The 17,366-nt window shown below is 51.2% G+C and overlaps 1 protein-coding gene across 10 annotated transcripts in view; it reads left to right on the top strand.

Annotated features, from left to right (window-relative positions):
• The window catches only part of SLC8A2 (solute carrier family 8 member A2), a 28,747-nt gene extending 11,617 nt beyond the window's left edge, over positions 1-17,130 (top strand). The window contains exons 4-11 of one of the 10 annotated variants that reach the window (XM_064293911.1): positions 4,566-4,660; positions 4,820-4,837; positions 5,010-5,026; positions 5,816-5,825; positions 6,974-7,098; positions 7,612-7,711; positions 12,821-13,099; positions 15,738-17,130. In XM_064293911.1, coding sequence (XP_064149981.1) covers positions 4,566-4,660; positions 4,820-4,837; positions 5,010-5,026; positions 5,816-5,825; positions 6,974-7,098; positions 7,612-7,711; positions 12,821-13,099; positions 15,738-16,114 — 1,021 coding nt within the window. In that variant the 3' untranslated portion in view covers positions 16,115-17,130. Of the gene's footprint in view, positions 1-4,565; positions 4,691-4,819; positions 4,838-5,009; positions 5,027-5,815; positions 5,826-6,887; positions 7,099-7,611; positions 7,712-10,772; positions 10,781-12,820; positions 13,100-15,737 lie in introns of all 10 variants that reach the window. The other 9 variants (XM_064293910.1, XM_064293914.1, XM_064293913.1 and 6 more) reach the window with 9 other exon arrangements.
• Positions 17,131-17,366: the final 236 nt, after the last annotated feature.

Here is a 17,366-nt window from a genome sequence, read left to right as displayed (position 1 = left end):
GACACACAGACTACACAGATTAACACAAAGCCACTCACACACACAGACACAGACACACAGGAACGTACAGACACACATAAAGCCGCACGCACACACACTAAAACAGAATCACGGGTGTTCTTCCGCCCAGACATCAGCCACCCCCTTACCCAGATGTCCGCAGCCTCACCTCCCCCGCCTGCCCGACTGCCCAGAATGCAGACGGCGCCCGCCCCATGCCTGCTCCATCCGCCTCCGCAGGCCCTTCTGTCTCCCTCTTCCCCTCCGCCCACGCGCCTCCCACGCAGCGGAGCCTCCACCACGCGCCCTCCTCTCTCTTCCTCCCAGCTCGGGGCTTCAGCTTCTCACTGCTCACCCTGTTTCCCCATCTCTCCCTTCGTCTCTGTCTCTCACTCCGGGGACATCTCCCCCTGTGTCTCTGTCCCCAGTATCTAGTTCTCTGGCTCCAGTTAGGTTTAATCACGGCTCTCCACACCTTTCCTTGTTTTTCTCTGTGTCTGGCTTGATTTCTCTGTCTTGGATTTGTTTAGAACGTGGGTTGGGGGCTGGGGGCACCAGCCCAGGCTCCATGTCTCATACCTGACTCCTGGAGAATGGGGGGGAGTTGTCTTTCTGCTTGTTCTGGTCCTTTCTGTAGTCTAACTTGGTTCCCTCCCACTGCTGCCGCCCCACAGACCCTCTCCTTCCCTATGTGGCTTCCCCAGGCTGGGACACCCTCTCTGTCCCCCGCCCCTGCCCGAGCTTCCAGCTGTGGCTTCAGGAGGCAGAGAACAGGAGGCTAATTAGCGTTTAGGGTAACACATCCTTCCTCTGACAGGCAGGCGATAATTAGAGGCACTGCAGAGCAGCCAGGCTGAAGGGGTGGCCCAGGCAGGATCAACACAGAGATGCAGGGAGAGATGGGTGACAGGGAGAGAATTCAAGAGAGAGAGAGAACAAGACAAAGAGACCCACAGAGGACAGAGAAAGAGATAGAGACAAGGGGAGTCTGAGATGGAGAGAGGGACAAGGCGGAGGGATAGAACTTTAGAGACAAGGGCAAAAACCCCTTTGCCATCGATTCCGACGCATAGTGACCCCATGTGACAGAGTAGAACTGCCCCATAGGGTTTTCTAGGTGGTAAGTGTTTTTTTTTTTTTTCCAATCTTGATGGGAGCATATCGCCAGGTCTTTATCGGAGCTGCTGGGTGGATTCAAACTGCTGACCTTTGAGTTAGCAGGTGAGCTCTTTAACCACTGTTCCACCAGGGCTCCTTGATAGAGGCAAAGGCAAAGGGAGAAGGAAGCTGAGAGGCAGAGATACACAGAGAGAAGGAGAAACAGAGAAAGAGACGCTGACAATGAGAAAGACTGAAAGGGACAGAGATGTGGAGAGATAGAAAGAAACGTGGACAGAGAGAAACTCAGTGAGATACAGGGAGGAGATCCCCATGGTGCTACAGAGAGAAAAGAATGTGGGTCAGCAAAAGACGTGGAGAGACAGCAGGGGCCTGGAGGATGAGAGAGAGACTGGATCTGAGCTGACATCCAGAGGCTGTGACTGGTGGCAGAGCGGGGTTTCCAGGTAAAATAAAGAGGGCAGGGCATGAGGGTGACAGAATGTCAGGGCTGGAGAGGAGGTCAACTTCCTTTGATCTCAGGAAGTACTGCCCTTGTCTAGCTTGAGTCCTTCTTGCTGTTTGACCCCTGCTAGTTGGGTTTCTTCTCCTCCTGGATCCCCCTAGGACAAGTGTATCAGAGCGCCTGTTGATGCAAGTGTCACTCACTGCCTGTCAGTAGGTCCCGGCGTGTGTGTGCATGCATGTGTGTTGGAGATGTGTGTTTCACCCTGTCAGTGTGTCATCGTGTTGGCAGCTGCCAGGGTATGTCAGGGTGTGTGAGCTGCCTGTCTCTGGAGACCCTACCCCTCTCCGCGGTATTTCAGCACCGAGGACAGCTCCTAACCCACTCCCGAGGGTGGGGGACGGCCCATTCTTTACACCCACAGAAAATTTAAAATATCTTAGAACCAGGAGGTGGTGAGGGTGGAGGCAAGTGTTTGGCCTCACATGACCATCCTGTGTTCACACAAGTGTCACTGTGTCCTGTGCATGTTCATGTGTTGAGACATGTCTACTGAACAACTGTGAGATTGTGCTGAGTTTGGTTATTGCATTTTCATGGGTACGGGCATTGAGAGACAGAGGCAAAGAAAGAAAAACATATTAGGCAGAGAAACAGGGAGGGACTGAGACAGAGTCAAAGACACAGAGAGACCACTGGAGAATGAGAGAGATAGAGAGATGGGAGAGACAGAGAGAGGCTGAGAGATAGGCAGAGAGAGAACAGAAGACTGAAAAAGAGGTCGAGACACAGAGAAAGACATGTTGTTGGTTGTTGTCGAGTGGATTCCAACTCATAGCGACCCCATGTGACAGAGTAGAACTGCCCCATAGGGTTTCTAAGGCTGTAATCTTTACGGAAGCAGATCTCCAGGTCTTTCTCCCACGGAGCTGCTGGGGGATTGAACCTCCAACCTTTTGCTTAACCATTGCACCACCAGGGCTCCTTAGAGAGATAGTGGAAGTGGATAAACAGAGATGCCAAGAGTCCTAAAGAGCAAGGTACAAGGAAGATGAGGTCTTGATACCACAGAGGCGCTCTCGGGGTTGGGGTGTCACCGAGTCTGGGGTGAATGTGTTGTGCTAACAATGGGCATCTGGGCCGTGTGATTTCGCCACTGCATGCGGAATGGCTGTGGGGTGTGGTGGTGCGTGGGTTCTGCGGTCAGCTGTGCTTTCTCTATCGGGTGACTGTGTGGGCTGGGTGTTTGTGTTTCTGGGTTCTGGGGCCAAGCCTTATGGGACCGCATGGTTTCTACAACCGGGACAACTGCTGGTGGCAGAGCTGTCGACATGCTGGGGTTGGGGGTCTTTGTGACTGCCGAGGGGCGGGGTCCCAGCGTCGAATTACGTGTCTGAAGGAGATGGGTAACTTCTGGCTGTTTTTCCCCTGCCAGCCCCTGGTTTCCATGGCAGCAGGGATGCTGACAAAATCAATTAGTACTCGGTTAACCCTCCCAGTGGGATTAGGACAGAGGGCAGGAAGCTGAGGGTCTCCTGGGCAGAAGGATTCAAATAAACAGATACTCATTGAGGGCATACGATATGCCAGGCCTGGTGCTAAGTGCTGGGGATACAGCAAAGTACACACATAAAGATCATTGTCCTGGTGGAACTTATATTTTAATGCAGACAGGCAAATGGCAAACAATAAAGAAAATAAATAACTATGTTAGACAGTGTGTTTGAAGATGATATGGGAAGAAAGGACGCAGCAGGGTAAGGGGACCAGGAGTGCTGGGGTGGGGGCAGGGACAGACTTTAGTATTAAATAAGGTGGTTGGTGTGGGCCTCAGTGAGAAGGTGAAATTTCAGCAAAAAACTAAAGGAACTGGGGGGAAGAGTGTTCTAAGCAGAGGGAACAGCCAGTGCAAAGGCCTTGAGGCACGATTGGGCCAATGTGACTGTAGTGAAGGGAGCCAGGGGGCAGGGAGTTGGAAGACAGGGAGGGAACAAGGGCCAGATTGCAGGGGGCCTTGCACTTTGGCTTTTACTCTGAGTGAGATGGGAAACATACAAAAATTTTGAGCAGAGGAGGGACCCAATCTGACTTAGGTTTTATTGGGATCCCTCTGGCTGCTGTTTGGAGAACAAACTGTGGACAGTGAGGGCTGGAGCATGGAGATTGTTTAGGAGGCGATCAGGGAGCCCCTGGGTGGTGCAAATGGTTAAACTCTGGGATACTAACCAAAAGGTTGGCGTTTCAAACCCACCCAGAGGTGCCTCAGAAGAAAGGCCCACTTCTGAAAAGTGACAGCTATTAAAACCCTGTGGAGCACAGTTCTGCTCTGTAAAACGTGGGGTTGCCATAAGTTGGGATTGACTTGACAGCTACTGGTTGGTTGGCTGGCAGCAGCCCAGGTGGGGGATGATGCTGGCTGGGCAGAGTGGAGATGGAGGGATGGTGATGAATCTGGGGGAGAGGTTCAGGCACCGGATTCTGTTCCATAGAAATTCAAATCCTCTCTCATCTGTGAGCTCAAGTTGTCTCACTTTAACAAACCTCGGTGCCCTCACCTGTTCCTGGGTCTGTTTCTGTCAGACGAGGATAATAATAGAACCTCCCTCCTAGGATCCCTGTGAGGATTAAATGACATCATGGGTCTCAAGTACCACACAGAACCTGGGACAGAGTAGGCACTCAAGAAAATCAAAACACCAAATCAAACCTGTTGCTGTCGAGTCAACTCCAACTCATGGCGACTCCATGTGTGTCAGAGTAGAACTGTGTTCCATAGGGTTTTCAATGACCGACTTTCCAGAAGGAGATTGCCAGGCCTTTCTTCCAAGGCACCTCTTGGTGGATTCGAACCACCAATCTTTTGATTAGTAGCTGAATGCTTAACTGTTTGTGCCACCCAGGGACTCCAGCGCTCAAGCCACTGAGTGTCTAATAGGAGAGTTAATCTGGCAAGTCGGGGAGGGGGCCTTATCCTGGGTATTCTCCCCTCGCCTCATCCCAGGAAAACTCTTCAGGTGAAGATAGTGGATGACGAGGAATATGAGAAAAAGGATAATTTCTTCATTGAGCTGGGCCAGCCCCAGTGGCTAAAGCGAGGCATTTCAGGTGAGGGGGCATGGGTGAGCTGTGGGAGAGGTAAGAGGTCCAGGGTTGGGGGTCCCTCGGGGACTTGGCTATGGGGGCTCCTTCAAGCTCATGAATTGGAGCAGCCCGGGGAAGTGATCTCACTTTCTCCCTGTCTCTGTCTCTCCCCAGCTCTGCTACTCAATCAAGGTGAGTGAAGTCACTTTCTCTGGGGTTTGGCTGGGGAGGAGCCACTGGAGGGGGAAACTGGGTGGGGGGGGGTCAGAGCCTCAAGCTACCCTTCCAGGTTGGGTTTGATGCAGGTTGGAGATGAGATAAGGGTAGATTTGGGGCTGGGTGAGGGCTGGAGAGAGACTTGGAGTTGGGGGTGGGACCAGTGTCAAGTTGGGGTCACAGTTAGGGGTAGGGTCAGATTTGGGGTTTGGAGACCAGGGTTAAATTCGAAGTCAAGGTTGGGGGAAAAGTAAGTCATAGAGTCATATCAGGGCCTATGGTGGATTCAGAGGGAATCAGGCTTAGGACTGATTAGGACTGGGGGGTGGGTTTAGGATTAGGGTTAAGACTGGGTCAAGGTTAGAGTTTAGATGGGTTTGTGGTGGGATCAGATTAGAACCTGGAATCATTTAGGTCCAACTGAAGTTGGAATTTGAGGTGAGTGATAGAGTTTGAGGGGGTTGTGGTTAGAATTAGGGTCAGGGTCAGAGATTGGGGTAGGAGTTAAGTTAAGATCAGGCTTGGAGATACTGACAGTATAGTTTTGGGGTCAGGATCAGAACTCAGGTTTGGGGTCAGGATTGGGGCTGGAATAAAGACTGTATTAGTTAGGGTAATTAATATCAGCTACTGTAACGAAGAGGCCCCCCCCCCCGCCAAATCCCAGTTGCTTAACAGAATAAGTGCTATTTCTTGCTCAGGCAAAGTTTTATGAGAATGTTCCTGGTTGCTAGGTAGTTCCTTCCATGTGATTACTCTGTCTTTGGCTGTGCCGTTCCTGGAGCATTGGCATTCTTACTGGAGCCTCTGCATCCTTCTGGCAAACAGGGCACGAGAGTGTGGAGGCTCACATGGGAGGCTTTCATGGGCCAAGACTGGAAATACTGTCCTTCACTGCTGCCCTCTTTCTATTGGCCATCCTTGGTCACATAGCCACACTCAACTACAAGGAAGACTGGAGAATGTAGTCCAGTCATGTGCCCAAAAGCAAATGGAACATGTGCATGTGAACACACAGCATGTCTGCCACATGGTGAAGTCCGTTGTTAGTGATGGCACCAGGGTTGGGGTTAGACATGGGGCTGGGACTGGAGTCAGATCTGGAGTTGAAGTTTGGGACCTTGACGTTATTGATGGGTCAGGTTAGGGTGAGATTTGGATTGGGATTTGGGGCCAGCGTTGGACTGAGGACCCATCCAGGGTTGAGGGTTGGGATTTGGGTTGGTGATAGAATTACATTTGGAGTCACAGATGGAGACTCGCTCAGGTTGGGGACCTGAGTTAGAGCTGGGTTAATGTTGGGCTTGGAAAAAAGGTCAGTTGACTTTGGGGAGATAATGAACTCAGGGCCAGGTTGTAGGTGGATCTGGACCCAAGAAGTCAAGTGTCCTTCTCTTTCCTCACCACACGCTTTAGAATGTTTCCAGAGCTTGGGCGTAGGGACCAGGCCTCTACCCTCAAGGATGTTGGTGGTGGTTATATTGGTGATGATAACAAATAAAACGACATCTATTGAATATTTGTTATGTCCTAGATGCTGTTCTAAACACTTCACATGAATTAACTCATTTAACTCTCACAAAAAGAGCCCTGATGGCACAGTGGTTAAGCTCTCAGATGCTAACCGAAAGGTCAGCAGTCAGAACCCACTAGCCACTCTGCAGGAGAAAGATGTGGCAGTCTGCTTCTGTAAAGATTGCAGCCTTGGAAACCCTGTAGGGCAGTTCTACTCTGTCCTACAGGCTCGCTGTGAGTCAAGATCGACTGGACCACAATGGGTTTTTTTTAGTTTAACTCACAGCCACTCTATGAGGTAGGTACTGTTATTGTGCCCATTTTACAGATATGGGAACCGAGGCACAGAGAAGATAACGCATTGCCCAAGATCACACAGTCGCAACATCTGAACCCCAGAGTCTATCTTCTCAGCTTCGTGGACCAGCTCCTGAGGGCTGGATCTCCAGACTTGGGAGAGAGGGTGGGGAAGCTGGGAGAGGACACCAAGGAGGCTTCCCAAGGAGGACAGGGTTTCCTCTATGGCAACAGGAAGTGAGGGACTCGCAAGCCCGGGGAGGAGTCTCTGGAGTCTAACTGCTGTGCCTCATGCTGCAGGGGATGGAGACAGGAAGCTGACGGCTGAGGAGGAGGAGGCGCGGAGGATAGCAGAGATGGGCAAGCCGGTTCTTGGGGAAAATTGTCGGCTAGAGGTCATAATCGAGGAGTCGTATGATTTTAAGGTGATTTTTCTGGGGCATCACCTTCCTAGAGTCATTTCCTGAGGGAAGGGCCTGGAGCGGAGCAGCCATGAGGGTCATAAGGACAGGGTGACCATGGGGCAGAGGACAATCTCCAGGTCCCACTATCAGCACCACGGACAGCACACACCTCCCTTGTTTCTTCTTGCTAGGGTCCTTGAGTGGTACAAATGGTTTGCAACCCACTGCTAACCTAAAGGTTGGCAGTTCGAACCCACCCAGCAGCACTGTGGAAGAAAGGCCTGGCCATCTGTTTCCATAAAGATTACATCCAAGAAAACCCCATAGAGCACTTCTACTCTGTCACACATGGGGTCACCATGCATTTGAACTGACTTGATGGTGACAGGTTTGGTTTGGTTTTAGTAGAACTGGGGTGTGGAAGATTGAAGACCTCTGAGAATGAGATGAGCCCCCAACCCAGCACCTCTCTTGGAGCTGCCCTGGAGTGGTCATGAGCAATGATCTCTCCCCCTCCCACCCTTTCGTCCCCAGAACACGGTGGATAAACTCATCAAGAAGACGAACTTGGCTTTGGTGATTGGAACTCACTCGTGGAGGGAGCAGTTTTTAGAGGCAATTACGGTGAGCGCAGGTAAGTGGGGAGGGAGGAGAGAGAAGGAATGAGAAAGATGGAGAGAGAAAGAAAAAACTAGAGGGGGGAGGGAAGGAAAAGGAAGGAAGAGAAGAAAGAGAGAAAGGCATAGGAGGCATAGAGTGAGCAGGAGGTGGACAGACAGACAAAAACACAGAGAGGGAGAAAGTCGAATGGCAAGACAGAAAAGGAGAGACAGTGACAGAGAAAAAGGGGGAAGAGAAACAGGAAGTGAAGGACAAAGAGAGTTAGAAAAGAGGGACAGAAGACGCACAGAGACAGACACAAAGATAAATACAGAGAAAGAGGCAGAGAGAGACAGAAAGACAAAGGAAAAGATGGGGAACAGGTCCAAACAGAGAGAGACAGAGACACAGAAAGACCGAGACCCAGGGAAAAAATGAGGGACATAGCAATGAACAGGCAGTGAACAGAGAGGACCCAAGAGCAGGCAGAGAGACATCAGAACACACAGAGAGAGGCAGATGAAACAGGAGCAGAGACAGAGAGAGCCGAGGGGAGGAGGATGGCTTTCTGGGAGCTGGGCTGAGGGAGCTGGGCTGGCCTGGGCTTCCTCCCTGTGTCAGATGTTGGGGGATAGGGGACAGGTGAAATGGCATGGCCTCCCCAGACAGGGTCTGGCCTCCTCTGTTGCCACGGAGACAGTCACCATGGCACCCAGCTCTCTCCCACCTGTGTGGTTCTCACCCTCCTTTGGCCTCAGACGGGCCCACAATGCCCCCCTGTGGCCAGAGACACTATGACACTTGGATTCACTGAATCTTGGAGCCCAACACTGGCCTTTTGTGGGACAGTTTGGGGAAACAGACTCAGAGATAAGAGAGGTGCTGGCCTGAGGTCCCACAAGGAGTCCAGGAAGGGCTGGAGTTGGAACTCAGGGATTTTGATCTTTACACAGCATCAAGTTTCCTGTAGGGAGGCCCTGTGGAGACCAGCTGGTGGGGACTGAAAGCACAGGAGGAACTGTGGTTGGAAAGAAGTTGGTCGGTGGGCTCTAGAGAAACCAGGCTTTGGGGAAGGAGAGATGCTAGATAGTAGACCTGGAGACACCAGGTGGCAGGCCTAATAAGATGAGATTACATCTGCCTCTGAAGCCACATTCTTTCAGCATGTATTTCTGGGAGATCATCTGTGCCTGGCCCTGTGCAGGACATTGATGCGGACATGGTGGAGTCCAAGACATCCCTGGCCGTGTCCTTCTCTCCTGGGGTTCACAGTCCAATAGGTGAGACAGACCCATCCCCAGACAGTGAGGACCCAGAACGAGGGATCTCAGGGAGCCATGGGAGCCCAGAGGGGTGCCTGACCCCACTTGGAAGTCAGGGAGGGCTTTCTGGAGGAGGAGGAAGCATCCAAGCTGAATCTTCAAATAGGAATAGAAGTTAGCCAGGAGGAGGGAGATAACAGGCAGGGTGTTCTAGGCAGAGGGGAATCCAAGTACAAAAATCTGGAAATGTGAAAGCTTCTGGCAAATTAAGAAGCCCTGGTGGCACAATGGCTAAGCGCTTGGCTGCTAACTGAAAGGTTGGTGGTTCAAACCCACCCAGTGCCTCTGTGGGAGAAAGACCTGGAGATCTGCTCCTGTAAAGATTCCAGCTGCGGAAACCCTATGTGGGCAGTTCTACTCTGTCCTATAGGGTTGCTATGAGTCAGAAAGAACTCAATGGCAAACAACAGCAACATGGCACATTTGGGGAAGGGTAGTTAAATGGTATGGGGACTAGTCTCGTGCATGGGGAAGAGGCAGGGGTCAAGACTGGAGGTCAGCAGGTTCCAGACCACAGGTCCTAACTAGCCACAGAAGGCAGCTTGGGTGTCAACTTGAGTGTACTAGGGAGCTATGGAGGGCTTTTGAGTGGAATAGACTCATGGGGCAAGGGAGAGCTTCTGGAAGGAAGAGCCAGAGGATGGGCCGTGGTTTGAGTTGAGGCTGTTACAGCCGGCAGGGGATTAACCACACAGAATCTCTTAGGATGTGGTGGGGAACTTCAGCTTTATTCTGAGAACAGTGAGGAGCCCGGGAAGGGGCTCTTTGAGCATTACAAGTTTCCTCTCGGGGTTCAGCTGAGCTAGAGGGTGGAGCAAAACCAAAAATGTAAGCATGAGATGGTCAAACAAGAATTGGGCCACCCTGTCCCTTTTGGCTTCCCTGCTTCGTCTTTCTTCCTGGCTGGAACATAGTCTTGATGCCTGGAGGTGCAGCAGCCACTTTGCAACCATGAGGGCAAAAGCTGAGAATGGAAAGGAGAAATCAAGAAGGCGCCTGGGCTCCTGAATGTCATTACTGAGCTGCTGCACCAACTCCTTATTGCCTCCTACTTCAGCTTTATTCTGAGAACAGTGGGGAGCCGGAGAAGGAGCTCTTTGAGTGTTAGAACATTTCCTCTGGGGGTTTAGCTGAGCTAGAGGGTGGAGCAAAACTGAAAGTGTAGGTGTGAGATGGTCATGGAGGCACAACCTATGTCCAGCTGTGGGTTTATAGAAACCAGGTGATTGGCTCAGAGGAAGTATAGGAGTGGAAGGAAGATAACAATAAGGACAATAATAGTGATAATAATGGTGGTGACGAGAACAACGATGGTGATGATAAAGAAGATGATGGTATTAACGTGTTCTGGCTCCTTTAGGGGATAAATCATGTCCCATCTTGTACTTAGAGGTGCTTTTGTATTTCCTTTACCTCCCTTCCTAGACTGTAATCCCCTTGCAGGCTGGACTTGGATTCAAGCATCTTTGAATCCTCCCAGACACCAAAAAGACTGCCAGTAATATCGACCGCAACAACAATAGCACTTGAGATGTGCCTGGCACTGTCGAGAACACTTTCCACGGATTGAATCATTTAATCGTTACAACTGTCTCAGGAGGCAGCTTCAATTATTCCCCTCATTTCTCAGATAAGCACTCTGAGGCTCAGAGAGGTCAAGATGCTAATTTAAGAGCACACAGCTGACAGGTGGCAGATCCAGGGTTTGACACCAGAGAGGTTGCACCAGAACCACAGGCATGCTAACCACATGCTCCGTCTAGATGGAATAAGCTGGAGAAGTAAGCAAAGCCCTGCAGGTCCTTGAATGCCCAGCCCAGGAATGCAGCTTGGGTCTGAGGGAAGTAGGGAGCCATAGCAGGATTTGAAGCAAGGCAGGGAGAAGCTCCAGGAGATGTAGTGATAGCAGCCCCTCCATCCCAAGAGCGTGGCCTCCCCTGCTCTGACCTGGGCCATGTCTCACTCTGGTTCAGTTAGAAATGCATTCAGCAGCAAGCAACAGAAAACTCAACCACAAGTGGCTTAAGCTCACAACAGTTTATTTTTCTCATGGAACCAAAAAAAAAAAAAAAAATCCGTAGGAGGCAATAAAGAGTTGGTGTAGCAGCTCAGTAATGTCATCAAAAGCCGAGGTTCCTTTATTTCTTCTTCCCATTCTCAGCTTTTGCTCTCATGGTTGCAACATGGCTGCTTCATCTCCAGGTATCAAGTCCATATTCCAGGCAGGAAGAAAGAGGAAGTAGGGAAGGCAGAAGGGACAGTATGCCCCAATTTTAGTTTCAAATTCCACTTTCCTTGGGTCAAAGCAAAAACCTGTCTTTCAGATGTAGCACACAGGAGCACAGCCTGGAAACCACACAAACCATTTAGTTAAGCCTTTACAAATTCAAGCATTTATCTCTTTAACAAGCTAAGTGGCTCTGAGAGCTAGAAAAGGGGGAAACAGGCATCTGACCTGAGTCCCTGAATTGGTCAGTCTGTCTCTCCGCCCCCAGGTATCCTCTGCTGGGTGATATTCTGTTGTTTGTTAGAGAGCAGAGGAGAGGAGAAGCCCTTGGGTTGCTCCGTGGAAAGTGGCTGGATAGTATACAGTGTTGCTCTGAGTGGTCGGGGGTCACAATATTTCTTATCAGTGTCCTTCTAGATTCACTGCTTGGCACATACAAGTGTGTTCACTGCTTCCCACTTGCCTTATGCTTATCATTTTAGGACAAGATAGACAAGGTATTTAATTCACACACACCCTTTAATATGACATAAGTCACAGCAGGTAAAAACAGATTATGTCGGGTCACAGTAGATTACATGAACAACTCTGAGTTTGAGGTGTCCTTTACAAAGCTTAATACACACATCCATAACACAGGGCCCATATCGGGAAAGCAGAAACCTTCCAGAAACCCTCTGTGTATGTCTCATTGCCAGATTGAGTCACATGGCCACTGCTGCAAGGGATCCTGGGAAAGCAAGTGTTTAGCTGAGGATATAGCCACCCCTAGCTGCAAGGAATTCTGGGAAAGCGAGTGTTTTTATCTGGGGACATGGCTGTCTCTAGCTGCAAGGGATTCTGGAAAAGTGAGTATCTCTAGCTGGGCACATGGATACAGTTAGCTGCAATGAATCTGAGAAAGTGAATATTTTAGCTAAGTATACGGTTATTGCAGCTGCAAGGGCCTTTGGGAAAAGTAATATTTTTAGTTAGGGATATGGGCACCTCTGGCTGCAACGGATTCTGGGAAAGTGAATATTTTTAGCTAGGGACATGGTTGTTGTTAGCTCCAAAGAATTCTGGAATAGTGAATATTTTCATCTGAGGACATGGTTGCTCCACTAGCTTCAAGTTCTGGGAAAGTGAATATTTTTATTTGAGGACATGGCTGTTTCCAGCTGCGAAAGATTCTGGGAAAGTGAGTATCTTTAGCTGGGTATATAGTTACTACTAGCTGCAATGAATCTGAGAAAGTGAATATTTTTAGCTAAGTACATGGCAATTGCTAGTTGCAAGCGCTTCTGGGAAAAAATATTTTTAGCTAGAGATATAGATAGCTACCCTTAGCTGCAAGGGATCCTGGGAAGCTGGATATTTTTATCTCAGGGCATGGCCTCCTTTAGCTTCAAAGCATTCTGGGAAAGTAAATATTTTTATCTGGGCATATACACTCCTAGCTGCAAGGGATTCAGAGAAAGTAAATATTTTTAGCTGCTGATACGGTAATTATTTTTGTGGGACTCACTGTCTGGAAGCAAAACCAAATGGGGGCTCTGTAGGTGAGGAAGAAGGAGACCTGAGTGTGTGCCCCAGCTGAGTCGTGTGCCCACAGGGGACGAGGAGGAGGAGGAAGACGGGTCCCGAGAGGAGCGGCTGCCGTCCTGCTTTGACTACGTGATGCACTTCCTGACGGTGTTCTGGAAGGTGCTGTTTGCCTGCGTGCCTCCGACCGAGTACTGCCATGGCTGGGCCTGCTTTGGTGTCTGCATCCTGGTCATTGGCCTGCTCACTGCCCTCATTGGGGACCTCGCCTCCCACTTTGGCTGCACTGTTGGCCTCAAGGACTCTGTCAACGCTGTTGTCTTCGTGGCCCTGGGCACCTCCATTCCTGGTAACACCTGGGGGCAGGGACTGCTTGTTGGGGCAGGGTCTCAGAGGCGCCAGGCAGGGGGCACCTTGGACGCAAGGTAATGGAGCGTAAGAGAAAGATTGTTGGTGGCACCATAGGGAAGCCATATAGTGGGTTCCACAGAAATAAGGTGGCGAGACATAACAAAAACGAGGCAGTGGGATGTCTCATAGATTCCATATGTGAACCTCTTTCCTGAAAGAAACCAGGTGGAGTGTTCCATAGAACTAAGGTGGTGGGGAATGTTAGAAGCCAGACAACAGATTCAATAGAATTGGGCATTGAAGAGATAGGCATTGGGAGAGGGGTCCCCTAGAAATAAGTTGGAAATTTCATAGAAACCATTCATTCAGTGGGTTCCCAAGAAACAAGATGCTAATACCTACCCCCAAGAAACCAGATGGAAGATTCCATATAAACATGTTGGTGGGGCATGACAGCAGCCAAGCCAATGAATCTCGAACTAAAATGATGAGGCAGAGTTGAAATTAGACATTGAAGGAGGGGTGCCATAGAAATAAGGCAGCAGGGCCTCAGAAATCATAGAATATGTCCATAGAAACACACTGGCCATGATCTCCCTCCCCAAATGAACGTGAAGGAGGGTCCCTTAGAAATAAGGTTGCAGAAACTGATTTTCTCACAGGGGTGGGAAGATGGGGTGGTAGAGACTGACACCTCTGCTTTCCATAACAATGTGCTAAGCAGATGGAAACACTACAGAGATAGGATGAGAAAGCAGGCAGTGGGGATGAGGTGTCTTGCCCATGGTTTTCTGATGCCCACCCTCCACACCAGAGACTTCAGTTGGCAAGATGATTCAGGACTGGGTGGAAGCAGACCATAGAGACCAGGCCGGATGCCAGAGAGAAATGGAGTGGGGAGGGGCAGGAAAGGGGTTGCATGTGGATGGGGCCTGACACTCAACTTGTTCAGCCAAGTGCCATTGGGATGATTGGGCCACTAGGAAAACAGGCTGTGGGTCCATGGGAAGAAGGTAGTGAGTTCCATAGAAAAGAGGTAGTGAGTCCCACAGAAGGCAGACAGTGGATCCTGTAGAATGCATACAAGTTCCGTAGGAAACAGGCAGTGAGTCTCATGGAAACCAGGCAGTGGATTATGTAGAAAGCAGGCATTGGGTCCCCTAGAATGCAGACAGTGGCCTCATAAAAATCAGACAATGAATCCCATAGAAAGCAGGTGGTGAGTCCCACGGAAAGCAGTCAGTGAGTCCCAGAGAAAGCAAGCAGCAGGTCCCAGAGAAATCAAGCAGCGGGTCCCATAGAAAGCAGGCAGTGAGTCCTTTAAAAATCAGGCAGTGTAGCCATCTAAGATGCATCGATTGTTCTCAACCCACCTGGATCAGAGGAGAATGAAGAACACCAAGGACACAAGGTAATTACGAGCCCAAGAGACAGAAAGGGCCACATAAACCAGAGACTACATCATCCTGAGACCAGGAGAACTAGATGGTGCCCGGCTACAACCGATGACTGCCCTGACAGGGAACACAACAGGGAACCCCTGAGGGAGCAGGAGACCAGTGGGATGCACACCCCAAATTCTCATAAAACGACCAGACTTAATGGTCTGACTGGGACTGGAAGGACCCCGGTGGTCATGGCCCCCAGACCTTCTGTTGGCCCAGGACAGGAACCGTTCCCGAAGCCAACTCTTCAGACATGGATTGGACTGGACAATGGGTTGGAGAGGGATGCTGGTGAGGAGTGAGCTTCTTGGATCAGGTGGACACTTGAGACTATGTTGGCATCTCCTGCCTGGAGGGGAGATGAGAGGGTGGAGGGGGTTAGAAGCTGGCAAAATGGACACGAAAAGACAGAGTGGAGGGAGAGAGCGGGCTGTCTCAATAGGGGGAGAGTAATTGGGAGTGTGTAGCAAGGTGTATATAAGTTTTTATGTGAGAGACTGACTTGTAAACTTTCACTTAAACCACAATAAAAATTATAAAAAAAAAAAAATCAGGCAGTGAATCCCAGAAAAGTAGACAGTGAGTCCCAGAGAAAGCAGGCAGCAGGGCCCATAGAAATCGGGCAGCGCCTCTAATAGAAAGCAGGCAGTGAGTCCTATAAAAATCAGGAAGTGAATCCCAGAGAAACTAGGCAGTGAGTGCAAGATAGCAGGCAGTGGGGCCCCTAGAATGCAGACAGTGGGTCTCATAAAAATCAGGCAATGAATAGCATAGAAAGCAGGCAGCAAGTCCCATGGAAAGCAGGCAGTGGATCCCATAGAATGCAGAAAAATCCCATAGAAAGCAGGAAGCAAATTCCAGAGAAAGCAGGCAGCAGGCCCAATAGAACGCACACAAGTCCCATAGAAAGCAGGCAGCTGGTCCTGCAGCGAGCAGTCGGAGGGATGGTGACGGACTTTGCCTGGGACGGGATCAAGGTCTTAGACCATTACGCTCTGTCCGGAGCTGCAGGAATGGGGCGAGGCCTTGAGAAGGAGGCCTTGATGGTAGTTACGCAGGCACTGGGCCATCCAGGGATGGGGACCGGGTGTTGGGTCTGATGGAAAGCAGGCGACGGGGCGGAGCAGATGTCACACCTGCGGGGCGGTCCCCGCGGAGCCCCCCTGACCTCCTGTGTCCTTGCCCCCGCAGACACATTCGCCAGCAAGGTGGCGGCGCTGCAGGACCAGTGCGCGGACGCGTCAATCGGCAATGTGACCGGCTCCAACGCGGTGAACGTGTTCCTGGGCCTGGGCGTGGCCTGGTCGGTGGCCGCCGTGTACTGGGCGGCGCAGGGCCGCTCCTTCGAGGTGCGCACGGGCACGCTGGCCTTCTCCGTCACTCTTTTCACAGTCTTCGCCTTCGTGGGCATCGCCGTACTGCTGTACCGCCGCCGGCCGCACATCGGCGGCGAGCTGGGTGGCCCCCGCGGCCCCAAGCTCGCCACCACCGCGCTCTTCCTAGGCCTCTGGTTGCTCTATATCCTCTTCGCTAGCCTCGAGGCCTACTGCCACATCAGGGGCTTCTAGGACCCCCGGGCTCGGCCCCTCCCCGGAGACTTTCCCCAAGCGGACTTGGCTGCACCTGCTCTGGACCAGCCTCTCGTTCCTCCGGAGACTCGGCCTCCTCTCCTGGGACGCGGCCGCCTTCCTCCCCAAAGACTCGGCCTCTTCTGCACGGACACTCAGCCCCCTTCTCCTGAGAGTCACTCTCCTCTCCCAAAGATTCAGTCTCTTTCACGTGAGGTTTAATCTCCCTTATCCTTCTCCGAGTGGGAGCCCTGGTGGCGCAGTGGTTACGCGCTATGGCTGCTAACCAAAAGGTCGGCAATTCCACGCTATAGGTTGGAATCTATTCGATGGCAACGGGTTTGGTTTTTGTTTTATCCTTCTCCAGGAGCCCTGGTGGGGCAAACAGTTAAAGTACGCTGGTACTAACCGAACGGTTGGCAGTACAAATGCAGCTAGTAGCACCACAGAAGAAAGGCCTGGCGATCTGCTTCTGTAAAGATTGCAGCCAAGAAAACCCTATGGAGCAGTTCTATTCTGTAACACATGGGGTCGTCATTAGTTGGAATTGACTCAACAGCAACTAACAACAATCTTTCTCCCTCAAAAGTGCCTGGGTGGTGCAGACAGCATTCGCTGCCAACCAAAAGGCTGGTGTTTTGAATTCACCCATTGGCACCTCGGAACCTACTTCTGGAAGATCACAGCCATTGAAAACCCCGTGGACTGTAGTTCTACTCTGACACACATGGGGTCGCCATGAGTCGGAATCAACTCTAGGGGCAACTGGTTTGGGTTTTTTTTTATTTATCCTTCTCCCCCAGGACCCCAGGCTCCCCGCCTGCCCCTTAAGAGCCTCTCCAGTTCCTTTTCAGAGGTGAGCACCTCTGCAGTGACTTCGAACTCTAAACTACCATCTCCAAGTCCCTCCCCAGAGAACACCCTCCCCCTCTCCCCGCCCATTACACATCCTCTATCTAGAGAACCTTCCGCTCTCTTCCCGGACACCCAGGCTTGCTCCAGCCCATAAGCCCCACTTTCTCTGGAGACCCCACCCCCAGGCCCAAGCCCCAGGGCCTTAGAATTTACCCCTCCCACGCATCCCCGGCCAGCTCAGATCTCTGCCCTTCCCCGCAGCCCTCAGGGAGCGCCATTCAGCCCCGGGGTGGGTGGGCCAGCAGGTGGGCGCGTGCACAGGGGGTTACACCCACCCTGATCTCTCCACTCGGGCTCTGGGGCCTTGGTGAAGGGAGGGGAGAAGTTTGGGACCCGA

The sequence above is a fragment of the Loxodonta africana genome, chromosome 11, assembly GCF_030014295.1.
Source record: "Loxodonta africana isolate mLoxAfr1 chromosome 11, mLoxAfr1.hap2, whole genome shotgun sequence".
NCBI classification, from domain to species: domain Eukaryota; kingdom Metazoa; phylum Chordata; class Mammalia; order Proboscidea; family Elephantidae; genus Loxodonta; species Loxodonta africana.
This window is presented reverse-complemented; position numbering and strand designations above follow the sequence as displayed.